Genomic DNA, 14,857 nt, shown 5'->3' with positions numbered 1-14,857 from the left:
TGCCGGCCAGGCGGGGGCCCCGTGGGCTGGCACCGCTGCGCCGGGAGCTCAGCTGCGCGCTGCCCCAGGGCCCAGGGAGGGAAGGTGAGTGGCGCCGGCGGCGCCTGCTTGCCACGGTCTCCCTCATACAGCGTGACCAGACGTCCCGACCAATGTAAGGTCGGGACGCGGGACAAGTCCCCTAAAATCGGGACTGTCCCGATAATATCGGGACGTCTGGTCACCCTACTGCATGTGCTCCTAGGGCCTCTCTCAGGTCCAGAAATCTACCTTACCTCCCCCGTGGTGGGTGCCGGGGGGTGCTGCGTGCCCCTCCTCCCCTGCTGTTGCTCCTGACTGTAGCTTCACTGGGGGTGAGGGATGGGGCTGCCTCCTTGCCCAGCATGGGGCAGGAGCGGTGACTGTGGGGGGGAGGGGGGAAGGGGCTGTGCTGGTGGAGGGTCCCATTGGAAAATGAAAGGGTCTGAGGGGGAAGGGCAGGCTCACAGTCAGTCTGCCCTGGCAGTGGAGGTGGGGGACACTAGGACCCTGTGGCAGCAGTTGCTGCAGGGAGGTAGCATGGAGCTGTTCTGCTCCGGGGCTGGGAAGAGGGGAGGGAAGCGGGTCGGGGGACACTCGGGGGAGGCGCGGGTGGGCTGTAGGTGGGGCCGGGGGGGAGATCACCCCGGTTATAAATATCTCCGTGCCAGCAGCTTTTTTTCCCCTCTCCACCGCTTTCTGTGTCGTCCTCCCCCCCGCCCCCCACCCGCTTTGTGTGCCCGAGGCAAGTGCCTCACTCGCCTCGCCCTTGTTAAGGCACTGCATGGAAGTCTCACCTTTGACTTCACTGGACACTGCCTCAGGCTGTAAGTGCCTTATCAGTACATATTAAAATTCCAAGTATCAGCTATTCTTCAGCTAATTTCTGAGCATGAACTCATTAGACTCACTAGATAAGGGAAAACCAGAAGAAATAGAACAGGGAGCTGTTCATAGCAGTTCTATTAGCAATAAGATTTTACTTGTAAACTTTACAACAAGGGACAAGGGAAGCTAATAGGGAGTGTTCCCATCACTAATATATTCACAGAGCCAAAGAGATCTACACCTGCCTTTCCTCTCCTACCTTCTCTAGCTCTTGTAGAAAAGCATCAGTGAAGTCTCTCTTTTGGGTAGGATTCCAGGTTGTCCTGTGCCCCTTCACAAGCTCATCTATGAAGTCCAGGACCTCCTTTTGGGATCGGAAGACGCTCTGTGGCACTCCAGGGATGCGCAGCAGCCAAGGTACTACGAGAAGGAGCTAAGATAATACAGTGAGAGAGAGAGAGAAAACCACACCCTATGGCTCCCAGAAAAGAATCACTAAACTACATTCTTACTGATCAATCAAATGGCAGCGTCTTACCGACCAAATCATACGTGCTGAGTTACCTGGGGCAGGAATCCAGCTTCTTCGTCCAAGGCCTGTTCAAACAAATGCAGCATCCTCTGAAATTTCTTATTGTCATAGTCAAAGCGCTCACCATAGATGAGGGAGCAGATCACATTGCTAACTGCGTTGTTTATAAGAAAATGTGGATCAAAAGGATGACCTGAAAAACATACAGGACCAACCAAAGACATTAGGAGTCACAACATCATTGTAGCCTGCCCCTCACTGCATGGAACACACTGAGCAAGAACCTCTAACATTTCAAGACTGCTTATGGAACAAACCAGTTTAAAGTCCATGCTCATGTAACCTGGGGAAGTTAAAGATGTCTCACATACTAACAGGGTTGGGCCTGGTCAATACTTGGAAGAAAGAGCACCATGGAAAACTTAAGAATTTCAGGTTTGTACTCCGGATTCAGTCAGTGGTACTCATCTCTTTGCCTCAGTACTGAACCCATGCTTCCTGTGTAAAGACAGATGTTACTATGCTGCTACAGATGTTTTTAAGTTGAGGCATAAAAGTGATGTCCTTAAAGACTTCATGGCATGTTTTGGAAGCATGTTAGTGTTGATGCCTTCACCAGATTCCAGCTGAGGTAATTACATTCTACCAACCTAAAATTCCCCTTGCACATTCAATTGGAGATGTTGGGTTTTGTTTGTTTGTTTTTACTTCCCATCACAAACTGTCATGTTAAAATAGCTGTCAGGTTTGACCCCAGAGGTAGCTTCATGATAGTGCTGGATGAATGATCACTATGTGTCTGGTCTCCAAAGCACTTTAGTATCCTTCTGGCTATAAGGCATTATGTACAAATGTGAGATACTGTGTTATTATTCCTTCCTTCATAATCAGTCATTTTATCCTTTCATTTCCTTATCTATGGGAGTTACACTGATCCCCTGCCCCATCTCCCTTGATGCTACAAACCTTGTTCAGAACAGAACGCAGAGCATAGAAATCCAGCTTCCTCAGTCATACGCTGCTCCAGGGATTTCTTTCCCATCCCAAAGTTCTTCAAGGTGGAGAGTGCAAATCTCCTTTGCACCTTCCAGGCATGACCATATCTTGCAAGCACCACCCCTGGAAAGTATTAATAAACAAGAGACATAATAACCTCTGGGAGCACACCATGCAAAATTCACTGGACAGCAACAAAATAGGGCTGACCTGGGGGGACTGGTTTGTGAGGAAGGATAAAAGGAACTAAGTATAGCTTCACCAAATGGCAACTAATGGGAGCTATTTTTGCATCCTTCATAGTGCAGAAGGAGAGGGATTATTCAGGGAGGTCCAAGATATAGCTAGGAGTAATGGGATGAAATTCAGGGTCAGATCCGCAGCTGGTATAACTTGATGTAGTCAATGGAGCTAAGCCATGCTATACTCTGAGGGAGTGAGCTTCAGGTTGGATGTGAGAAAACATTTCCCAATTATTAGATCTACTAAACTACTCAATAGTCTCTCAAAGGAATTAATGGATGCCCCATCACAAGTCATTTAAAATTGGATTGGACAAAGCACTGGAGAACATACTATAGGGAGCATCCCTGCATTGGCCAGAGTATGGGCCAGGGCGAGGTTGAGAATATGTGACTCTACAAATATTTTTCCAGCTCTAATCTTTGTTATGAAAGTGCTTTGGGATAACCCGAGATTATTCCAGCCCAACAAGCCTCCCTTTTAGGTTGCATTTCTTTCTACCCTCCCCCACTTTCACTCTTGGGTCCTGGAGGTTCCTGAGAAGGAGGTTATTTCTTTTACAAGCCGAGGAAGGTACATACATATGGTGAGGGATAGGAATCTGCCCGTTCTGACAATGGCAGCCAATCGGTATTGATTAGCATGTACATTCTACTGAACATTTCAGACTGGCCACGTCTTAGTAGTTGTTGCAGCGCTGCAGTTGGGAAGGAGAGTCCCCATTTTCATCTAACCTGACTTCCTCCTCATGAGAGGTAGTGTCAGGGGCAGACTCCAGCAAAAGTGACATCAGCAGAGGGACAAGAAAGGGAGGCAGTTCACTCCTTACAGGGCCGGCTCCAGGGTTTTTGCCGCCCCAAGCAGCCGAAGAAAAAAAAAAAAAAAAAAAGCCGCGATCGCGATCTGCGGCACGTTCGCCGCAACTCGACCTCCGCCGCTTCATTCTTCAGCGGCAATTCGGCGGTAGGTCCTTCCCGCAAGAGGGACCGAGGGACCCACTGCCGAATTGCCGCCAAAGAGCCGGACGTGCCGCCCCCTTCCATGTGCCACCCCAAGCACCAGCTTGCTATGTTGGTGCCTGGAGCCGACCCTGACTCCTTAAGTCCCCTTCAACCTCTCCACAAGCTCAAATGATAAAGCCAGTCCCCCTGCAACACTACCAGAGAACGATGTTAGTTTCCAAGGTACTTGCCTTCGGAGTTCTCTCCATAACCCAAGTGCTCATGTATAGGAAAGTATGGTCGGTCAGCAAAGTCCTCTGATTTCTGGACCAATGCTTCCTTTACTGCTTTGAATCCATTCACTACTATCATATTACTCCAGCAGTTCTGGAGACTAAAGACATTTCCATATTTTTTACTCAGCTGCCAAAAAAAGAAAAAGGAAAAATATATTGTTGGAAGCCAGATGACACTTAAATTTGCTGGAAAGCAAGCCTGAAAAATATCATCTTGCATTTCTGTACGCTCTCTAACTTCGAAGGATCTCAGAGCACTCTATTGGGCTTGTTAGCTAATCACTGATGTGCAGCCACCTCTGGAGTGGAACAACTCACAGCAGCACTACACAGCCAGTTACACAAGGAGTGAAGAATACCACCATTGTCAGCTGAAGCTGCGGAAAGAGTTTATGTCAGCAGAACATAACTAACCAAGTTGAAATTTGGCCAGGGATCTTGTGAAAGTGTCACGGGGTCTTTAACGACTACCGGCGGTCAGGACCTCTTTTGGTGTCTTCAAATATAACAGACCCAAGCGTACATTGTTCCTTAAAACCATGGTGTGGCACTGGTTTAACCACCGACAGAGAGCCTTCTACAACACTTCCTGCAGCACATGGCTTTGCCTAGGAGATATCCCATTCTAATACTGACCAGGCCCAACCTTGCTTAGTTTATGAAATCTGATATTATCACAGAGGGTATAGCAGTGCTAGCTACAGATACATACAAAATAAAAATTACTGACATAAGGGATTGGGGTGGGGGGGCATTTCATGTGATGCTGGCAAACGAGGTGCCAGCTCTTGCCCAGGCTGCAGGCACTATCTAAGAACTAACAAACTCATTGCTGGAGACCGACCAGTTCACCTATATGTTAGTTTGCTCAAAATAGGTATTAGTCTTACAAGAATGTATTTAGTGTTTAGACTATGAAATGCTTGTAAGTTGCTGCAGGCATTAATCTCACTTGCAATGTCTGTGTTCCGCGCCATAAAAAATATGTAAGTTTTGCTTTATAACTTTGCAAATGTCTGCTCTAAACAGGGGTGGCTCCAGGCACCAGCGCACCAAGCGCATGCCTGGGGCAGCAAGCTGCGGGGGGCGGCCTGCCGGTCACTGTGGGGGCGGAAGTCAGGGAACCTTCGGCGGCATGCCTGCGGGAGGTCCGCCGGTCCTGAGATTTCGGCGGCGGGTACGCCGAAGCCGTGGGACCGGGGACCTCCCGCAGGCGCACCGCCGAAAGCCGCCTGACTGCCGTGCTTGGGGCGGCAAAATACATAGAGCCGCCCCTGGCTCTGAACTTGTGAACACAGGCACAGGAATTCTCTATCACCCCATCCAGAAGGACTATCAAAATCAGCTGGGTCATCAAGGAATATTGCAAACAAAGGATTGGCTAATGGGCCTATCCCACCTTGGAAATGCCATGTGCAAGGAAGCTTGTCCTGTGGACTTGGAAGCTGAATGAAGGAAATAAAACAAAGTCACAGGAAAATTTTCCATCTGTTTGGCTGTCTGAACTCTGACAGGGCGAGAGTTCCCCAGGGCTTCCTGCTGGATGCACTCTGAAAGACACTTTGAATAGACAGATCACTGCAACTCGGTCACTCTTAGGATTTAGATGATAACTCATTTGTGTGTATACGTTTGCTTGCTTGAACCTGCAAATAACTCTATTATTTCTTTTTCCTAGTTAACAAACCTTTGGTCATTTATTACCGGATTGGCTACAGGCGTTGTCTTTGGTGTAAGATCTAGGGTACCAACTGATCTGGGGTAAGTGACTGGTCTCTTGGGACTGGGAGCAACCTGAATGTGGTGTGATTTTTGGTGACCATTTATCACTAAGTCCAGTTTGTCTGGGTGGCAAGATAGACTGGAGAGTCTAAGGGGACTGTCTGTGACTCCATGGTAAGTCTGTTATAGTGATCCAAGAGCAGGGGTGCCAGAACGACGGGGTAGGGAAGGGGGCAGGGAGCCATGGCCCCCCAGTTTTAAAATTGGGAGGGCCAGGCCTGCCCACTTTTTAACATGGGCATAATTTTGGGGGCAGAGGGCTGCATTCAGAGGTGAAAGTAAGCCAGTATGGTACGGTACGGCGTACCAGCAAGAACCAGTACGCCGTGACAGACCACACCAGCTTCCGCGGTGGGGATTTAAAGGGCTCTGGGTTCCCCGCCGCTGCGGGAAGCCCAAAGACCTTTAAATCCAGCCCGCAGCTCGGCGCCCGGGCTGGGGCCGGGCTCGGAGCTCCTGCCGCTGTGGGGAGCCCAGAGCCCTTTAAATCCCGCCCGCAGCCCCAGTGGCCGGGCTGGGGCCGGGATTTAAAGGGCTCAGAGCTCCCGCCGCTGCAGGGAGCCCAGAGCCCTTTAATTTGCCCCTGAGCCCTGGGGTTCCCAGCCACCTCTGCAGCTGGGACCCCCGGGTTGATTTAAAGGCCCTGGGGCTCCCAGCCACAGCCGGTGCCCCAGGGCCTTTAAATCTTGAGAGGTCCCGCCTCTTCCGGATGAGGCCACGCCCCCCTCAGGACTCCGGCAGTACCGGTAAGTCCTACAAGTTACTTTCACCCCTGGCTGCATTCCCCCCCACCCCCCACACACCCAACTGCAACTCCCGGCAGGCGCGGAGTGGCACAGGCAGAAATCATCAGCTCCCCTGCCACAAGGCGCAGCCTCTGCCTGCAGCACCAGCCGCTTCTCAGTGGCCCCACCCCGGCTCCTCCTCTTCTCCCCGATGCCCTGTCCCCTTGCCAGGCTGGAAGCCGGAGCCGGGCTACGACCCAGGGAGCCTGGACCACTGTAGGGAGTCCTGGACCCTCCATCAGCGCTGGGGCTGAGGGGACAGGCTGGGGGCTGCTCTTGGGCACCCCAGACCCGTACCCAGGCTCCCTGGGTGGCTCTTACTACTGCCAGGTTCTGGCTTCCAGCCTGGCCAGGGGGCCGAACCTCAGGGGAAGAGGAGGAGGAGGGGGAGGAGCTACGGGGAGGGTGGGGTAGAGGGAAGAGGAAGGGTAGGGACACGGAGCAGGCTGGGAGGTTCTCTGAGGCAGCAGTGGCTCCGTCCTGCTCCCTGCCCAGCTGCCAGGGAAAGCGGCCGAACGTGCCGGGGGAGAGACGCAGGAGAGGACAGAGCCCCTCTCCCTCCCTGCCCCAGGCAGGCCAATCTGGGGGGGCACTTAACCCCCCATTAGGGTGACCCGACAGCAAATGTGAAAAATCGGGATGGGGTGGAGGGTAATAGGAGCCTATATAAGAAAAAGACCCAAAAATCAGGACTGTCCCTATAAAATTGGGACATCTGGTCACCCTACTCCCCATACACGTTGCCTCTGACTCCAGGAGCACAAAATGTGCCTGATGTAAGGGAGGACCAGGGCCACTGTACCCTGGTGACAGACAGGCATTGCAGAGCGCAAAGCAGAACAGTTTAAAGCAATTATCAAATAGTTTAAACCGCAACTTTAACCTTTTTTCACCTATTATTTGTGGGATTTCTTGAGGATTGTACACACATGTGGGAGAAAATGCCCTTCTGGGCCAAGAATTTAGGGACAAAAAAACCACAAGTAGTTGTTTTATATGTACATGAAAAACACAAAAAACAATGTATTGTGTTCCTGCTTGTCTACAGTAGCTTTCCTCTAAGCCAGGGGTGAGCAATAATTTTCGCAAGGGGGCCACTCCAGGAATTTTGGTAAGTCATCACGGGCTGCACATTTCTACTATATTAATGGAGTTGGTGCGGGGTCTGGGAGGGAGTGTTGGAGTGCAGGAGAGGGTGAGGGGTGTGGGATGTGGGAGGGAGTTTGGCGCAGGAGGGGGCTCCGGGCTGGGGCGGAGGATTGGGGTGCAGGGTCTGGGAGGGAGTTTGGGTGAGGAGGGAGCTCCGGGCTGGTGCAGAGTGTTGGGGTGTAGGAGAGGGTGAGGGGTGTGGGCCCTGGGAGGGAGTTTTGGTGCAGGAGGGGGTTCTGACCTGGGGCAGGGGGTTGGGGTGTGGGAGGGGGGTGCGAGGGGCAGGGTCTGGCCGAGAGGTGCTTACAACAGGCGACTCCCAGCAGGCAGCGCCCAGAAGGGCTCAGGCAGGCCGCCTGCATGCCGTGGCCCCACACCGCTCCCGGAAGTGACTGCAGCCGGCTGCTGCTGGCACGTCTCTGTGCGCCCCATGGGGGGAAGGGTCAGTGGGTCTCCGTGTGCTGTCTGTGCCTGCAAGCACCGCCCCCGCAGCTCCCATTGGTTGGTTTCCAGCCAATGGGAGCTGTGAGGATGGTGCTGGCGGTGGGGGCAGCGCGCAGAGCCGCCTCCCACCCCCGCCAGTGGCGCACAGAGACATGCCAGCAGCAGCCGTCTGTTTCTGGGAGCGGTGTGGGGCCATGGCAGGCAGGCTGCCTGCCTGAGCACCCCGCTGCGCTGTGGGAGTTTTAGTGGCCCGGAGCTCTTGAGGGGGCAGCCAAAGAGCCTGGCGGGCCAGACAAAAATGTTAGACCGGCCGGAGTCTAGCTCCCCATCCCACCTTTTCCGCCCACGGCCCCATCCACACTCCAACCCCGCTCCACCCCAGGCTCCACCACCTCCCTTGCTCGGCTCCCACGCCGCTGCTCTGTCCTCCCCCTTTTCCTGCTCGGCTCTCCCTGCTGTCATCCCTCCTCCCCCACCACTCAGCCCCATCCCTGCTCACCAAGTGCAACCCTCCTCTCCTTCCCCCTTCCCGCTCGACCCCCGCCCCACCGCTGCTCACTGGTCCCTCCTCCCCCACCCTCCCCTGCTTTTCCCCCTCACTGCTCGCTGCATGCATCTCTCCTCCCCTTCCTGGTCGGCCCCCCTGCTGCCCCTCACCGTGTGCGGGTCAAGCGGGGGGGGGGGGGAGGGACCAGCGAGTGGTGGCGGGGGGGGACGAGCAGGGTGGGGACCAAGCAGCGATGAGAGGAGGAACAGGTGAGTGGCAGTGGGGACCTCCAGAGAGGGGGTGGAGAGTGCTGGAGAGGAGCAGCCAGGCGGAGAATGCCGAGCTTTTATATGCGCCATGCAGGTTCCCGGGCAGCTGAGGAGGGAGGTATCTGCTACTCCGCTTCCCGGGTTCATCAGTAATGTCTCTGGGGAGTCCAAGGGACTCGGGACGCTGAGTAGCAGATACCGCCTCCTCAGCTACCCAGGAACCTGCATGGCGCATAATAAAGTAGCAAAAACTTCCCGCAGAAGCCCATTCCCAGCAGGGAGGGGAAGAGGTGAGGCCACCACAGCCCAGGTGTCTGGTGGCAGGGTCGGCGGTGGCTGCACCAGGGGAGGTTTTTGCCTTTCCTGGCCTATTATACCTGCTGCCCATGCAAACCTGCATCTGTAATAGTGCCTAGCATTCCAGGCATTCACCTCATTACCAGAAAGATACTGATTAAAATGGGGAGAATTCAGAGAAAAGCCACAAAAGAGATTAGGCAGCTGGATGGGCTGATTCATGAGGAAAGATAAAATGATCTAAATATATAGACTGGTCAAATATCTAAGGTGGGAGACTGATTGATGCCTGCAAGTCTTTGAAAGGTTCAAATGCAAAGGATGGAGGGAAATTGTTTAGGGTTGGATGAAGGAGTAATGGAATGAGTCTAAATAAAGGAAAATTTACTCTGGACATCAAGAAACAAATCCTCAGCGAGAGGTGTATCAGTCTGGGGAAGTTTCTTTGGGGAAGTGATGAAAGCCTCATTGCTGGTCATTAAAACTGGATAAAGCCCTCAGGGGCATACCACTAGAAGGTAGAGGGGTGGATAAGAATAGACCATTTCTATCTTTGATTTCCATGATTCTGTAAGTAAAAGGAGCAGTTTTTGTTTCCGTTCTGTCAGAAATGCAAAAAAGCAAAATGAAATTGTGTGAAATGGAAATAGGGACAGAAAAGGGAATAATATGTTGTTACTAAAAATGTGGAGTTAAAAGCAGCTACAGGTCAAAAGTGTTGTTGCTAGCATTGTCATCATCTGATTTGATCTGGAAACTCAAAAGCTCTTTCTACTGCATGGTGAAAACAAGAACCAGACCCAGTTTCCCTGTGACTGGAGTGTTGAAAGGTACCAGCCTAGAAAAGGGGTCTTTGGAGTTTGGCAACTATAATCACAAAATATAATATGATTTAGTTGCCACAAGCTACTGTGATGTTGCACTCTATATGATTTTATATGCTTCATGCAAAAGGTCTCTTGTAAGGTATCATTACAAAGCTTATAATCTACTGAGTGTGGTCATCCTATTTGTATAAATGTATCACTCTTATATCTGAAACTAGAAATATGAAATATAACTCTGAGGGCCTATTGTAATTATGCAAAGTGTGGGCCATTAATGGTGGTTTGGAATCTTGATGACTTCCATCAACCAGGACAATTGACTATGGACGGCTCTGTTTGCAGGCAAGCCTTCCTGTGAGTCAGGCTGGGAGGAATGAAGGCTTGGGGTCTTACAGTGACATGTGATCATGTCACCTAAACTGGTATCCATTTTTAACCTAGTGCTTTTCCATTGGGGGGCAGGGGGAGTCCAGAGGGACAAAGGATTCCCGCCTTATGCAAAAGATAAATAAATGGGTGGAACAGAACAAAGAGGAGAGCCATCATGAGGAATCCCCTAGCTACCACCTGAGCTGGAACAGGAGCTGTACCAGGGGAAAGAATTGTGCCCAGGCCTGGAAGGTGTCCAGTCTGAGGAAAAAACTTACTGAAGCATCTCTGAGGGTGAGATTATCTGTATTCAGTTTGATTAGACATAGATTTGCATGTTTTATTTTATTTTGCTTGGTGACTTACTTTGTTCTGTCTGGTACTACTTGGAACCACTTAAATCCTACTTTCTGTATTTAATAAAATCACTTTTTACTTATTAACTCAGAGTATGTATTAATACCTGGGAGAGCAAACAACTGTGCATATCTCTCTATCAGTGTTATAGAGAGCAAACAATTTATGAGTTTACCCTGCATAAGCTTTATGCAGGGTAAAACGGATTTATTTGGGTTTAGACCCCACTGGGAGTTGGGCATCTGAGTGCTAAAGACAAGCACACTTCTGTGAGCTGTTTTCAGGTAAACCTGCAGCTTTGGGGGACGTGGTTCAGACCCTGGGTCTGTGTTGGAGCAGACGGAAGTGTCTGGCTCAGCAAGACAGGGTGCTGGGGTCCTGAGCTGGCAGGGAAAACAGGGATAGAAGTAGTCTTGGCACATTGGGTGGCAGCTCCCAAGGGGGTTTCTGTGATCCAACCCATCACACCCTCCCAGCTCCGGGGCTGCGGCAGGGAGAGAGGACTCCACCAGCCCAGGGGCTGGGGCGGAGAGAGGCATTTCTCCCCTGGCTCCAGCCCCAGAGCTGCTGTGGCGGAGAGAGGCACCACTCCCCTGGCCCCAGTCCTGGATCTGCTGTGGCAGGGAGAAGACTGGGGGGAGTCCTTTCTCCCCACTTCAGCTCTGTGGCAGCCTGCACCCCAAACACCTCATCCCCAGCCCCAGTTGGAGCCCTCACCACCCTGCACCCCAACCCACTGCCCCAGCCCCGAGCCCCCTCCCACACCCTGAACCCCTCATCCCCGCCTCCATCCCAGAGCCCACTCCCCCAGTCAGAGCCCTCACCCCCTGCACCCCAGCCCTAAGCCCCCTCCCACACTCCGAACCCTTCGGCCCCACCCCTGCCACACATCGCCTCCATGTTGGTGCACATAACAAAATTCATTCCACACATGGATGGGAAAAATTAGAGGGAACATTGTCCCACACCAGAGTGAAGTGAAGGCAGGGGCCTGCCACTTGAAAGTGATGTATTGAGGGGACTGGAAAAGGGTCTCAGAAGGAGTTTATGATTTATACAGGGTAAAACAGATTTATTTGGGTTTAGACCCAATTGGGAGTTGGGCATCTGAGTGTTAAAGATAAGAACACGTCTGTTAGCTGCTTTCAGGTAAGCCTACAGCTGTTAGGGGACGTGATTCAGACCTGGGTCTGGGTTTGCAGCAGGCTAGCAAGTCTGGCTCAAACCAGTCAGGGCACTGGAGTCCTAAGCTGACAGGGCAGGAAAGCAGGAGCAGAGGTAGTCTTGGCACATCAGGTGGCAGCTCCCAAGGGGGGTTCTGTGATCTAACCCGTCACAGCTACATCAATAGTTTCCCAGACAGGAAAAAGAATTCACTTGAAACAACTAACCCTGCAGGGGTTGTATGTGCTCTTGTTAGGGCAGACACAGCCAGCAAGCACATCCTAAAGTTTCCTGGAGATTACATAAAAGCATATCCTGGAGATTATGGTTTTGTTCACTTTTGCTGAGACTCAATCATTTCTACAAGGAAGCTGTCGTCTATGCATCCACATCCCCAAACCAGAGAAACTTTTGAATTAATGGATCTGAGAAGAGACAAATGAATTTTCATATACAATAAATCTTTCACTAGCCCTTTTCATCCCAGAGGCTATAAATGGTACATAAAAGGACCAGTTCACCCACCACTGAAGTGCAGCCATCTCTGAGGTGGAATGCAGCAGCAGTTTAACGGTGCTAATATTGTGCAACATCCCAGCACACTACAATGTCTCCAACTGAAATTACAGGGAGAAGGTAAAGAGAGAGAGAGAGCGAGAGAGAGTGTCACTCTCCTCCAGCGCTATCACAACATGTGCAGAGAATTCTACTGGACTTGGGAGTGGAATGTTGCCCTCTGGATTCTAGAGCCAGAGCAAAGCCACAGCAGATACAGGAGAACCTCGCAGTTAGGGACACCTCAGGTGTCCGTCTGTAACTCTGAAGAGGAGGTTAGGGACATCAGCGGGGTGGGGGGAGGGTTGGGGCTGCAGCCCCAGGGTGTGTGTGGGGGGGAGAGTTGGGGCTGCAGCCCCAGGGGGGGGGGGAGGGGGAGTCAGAGCGGGGGCGGGAGAGTCGGAAGCTTCTGACCCGGGGCGGAGCGCTCAGGGCTTCTGCCCAGCAGGAGCGCCAGGGCTCAGGGCTTTAGACCGAGGGGGAGGGGCTTCAGCCCCGCGTCTCTGCTCCTGCCCTGGCCCGCGGGGGGTGCCGGGGCTCCCCTCGGCTCCGTTCCCAGCTTCAGCGAGCGGCGCCAGGACTTGGGACTTTAGCTACAGTGGGAGCGCTGGGGTGCTCCCCTGCTAGCTAAAGCCCTGAGCCCCGGCGCCCTACCCGGGGCTGAAGCTAGGAGCCCCATCCCTCCCGCCCCTAAAGCTCTGAGCCCCGCTGCTCCCGAGGGTCAGAAGCCCCGAGTCCCCCCAGCCCTGATTCCCTCACCCTGCGGCTGCGGCCTCAACCCCCTTGGCTGAAGCCCTGAGCCCCAGGCAGAACGGTATTTGCCCGGGGTATTTTTTGTTGTTGTTGTTCTGCGCTGCTGCCTGCCTGATTTATTGAGGACTTCCGGTTCCAGAGGGTGTCCGGTTGACCGGTAAGTCCACCACTCTGATGTTCCTATCTTTGAGGTTCTGCTGTAATCAGAGAGCGTTAGAGCCCCTCCTCCCCTAGTGGACTGACTGCTACTGACATGCTCCAGCATGTGAAATAACCCCTCCAGCCCACACCTGCTGGATTAAGGAACCACCAGCCCGCACCAGCTCTGTTCCCCAGCACACTGTGCTTAGGGTGACCGGATGTCCCGATTTTATAGGGACAGTTCTGATATCCAGGGTTTTGTCTTATATAGACACCAATTACCCCCCACCCCGTCCCAGTTTTTCACACTTGCTATCTGGTCACCTTAGCTGTGCTCTCCAGCCCCTCTGGCACTGACCTGGGTAAAGGAGCGGTGCGGGTTGTGGAAATCGATCTGCAGCATGGTCCCAATGAAAGGCAGAGAGGTCGGCCCTGGTGGGTAGCGACTCCAGCTCTTCCTGCGCTTCAGGAAATCAAATAGCAGAGCGAAGACTGTGAGGGCTATGCCCAGTGCTGGGAGGTTGTTCCCGCAGGATCGAAGCTGGGACCAGAGCCACAGGAGCAGCTCCATGATCTCTCTCCCCTTTGCCTCCCCCCACGTGTTTTTAACTCTCACCCCTGCCTCTTTTTCCTGCTCCTGTTCTCTCACTCTTTGCTATTTCTGTCTCCCTAGTTTCCTCCACCTGTTCCCCTTCTCTCTCTCTGTTTATTTCTCAGACATCCCTCCCTCTCTTGATAATGTCACAGCTTGGAGCTGCCTGGCCAGAATTTCTCTGTAGCCCCTCCTCTGCCTAGATAATACAAACTTGCAGGGGAGTGGTAAGGAAGGGTGGCCCAGCCCTTGCAAAAGGGAAAGGGCATAACTCCATTTCCAGCATCTGTGGTATGTAACACAGTGGTTCTCAAACTTTTGTACTGGTGACCCCTTTCACATAGCAAGCCTCTGAGTGCGACACCCCTTATAAATTAAAAACACTTTAAAAATATATTTAACACCATTATAAATGCTGGATGCAAAGCGGGGTTTGGGGTGCAGACTGACAACTCGCAACCCGCCCCATAATAACCTCGTGACCCCTTGAGGGGTCCCGACCTCCAGTTTGAGAACCCGTGATGGAACATGAGGGAGAAAGGCACCTCCTGATGCCAACTGACAGAGGTGCACAGAGTTTGACAGGAATCCCCCCTAAATAATGTATAATAATAATGATGTATAATAATTCACTAACAGGTGGCATGTGAAGATTGGTGTAATGTGCATTGTGGCATCTGATTCTTTGGTATCCTACCTTTGAACTGATGTTGTTTGATGTGGTTAGGATTAAAATCTCATGTCTGCTTACCAAATCTCATGTCTATACATGTCTCCGGCTTGGTTCTATCTCCGCCACCTTCCTGCTCTCTGTGTACAGCAATTTGGAGGTATTATATATGTGACACCGAGAATACATGTAAAGAATAGGACCAATGAGCATATTTTTCTCCACGTTTTTAAGCAAGAGAGTAAACCATAAATGTAGCAGTGATGGTAAGTAATGCCTGCGCAGAGATGTAGTTCGCGTGGGGGATAGCTTCCTAGTGTGGTAGAATAAGATGTGAAATCATGCTGCCTGGGAAGCTATCC

General features: G+C 52.1%; 1 protein-coding gene across 1 annotated transcript in view; it reads right to left on the bottom strand.

Annotated features, from left to right (window-relative positions):
- LOC135874633 (cytochrome P450 2D14-like) overlaps positions 1–13,804 on the bottom strand; it is a 31,042-nt gene extending 17,238 nt beyond the window's left edge. The window contains exons 1-5 of the mRNA XM_065399523.1: positions 13,592–13,804; positions 3,810–3,981; positions 2,345–2,497; positions 1,411–1,571; positions 1,106–1,279 (exon numbers count right to left, since the gene is read on the bottom strand). Coding sequence (XP_065255595.1) covers positions 1,106–1,279; positions 1,411–1,571; positions 2,345–2,497; positions 3,810–3,981; positions 13,592–13,804 — 873 coding nt within the window. The remainder of the gene's footprint in view (positions 1–1,105; positions 1,280–1,410; positions 1,572–2,344; positions 2,498–3,809; positions 3,982–13,591) is intronic.
- Positions 13,805–14,857: the final 1,053 nt, after the last annotated feature.

This window comes from Emys orbicularis, chromosome 1 (assembly GCF_028017835.1).
Source record: "Emys orbicularis isolate rEmyOrb1 chromosome 1, rEmyOrb1.hap1, whole genome shotgun sequence".
NCBI classification, from domain to species: Eukaryota; Metazoa; Chordata; order Testudines; family Emydidae; genus Emys; species Emys orbicularis.
The sequence above is the reverse complement of the archived record's forward strand: the minus strand, read 5'-3'. Positions and strand labels throughout refer to the sequence as shown.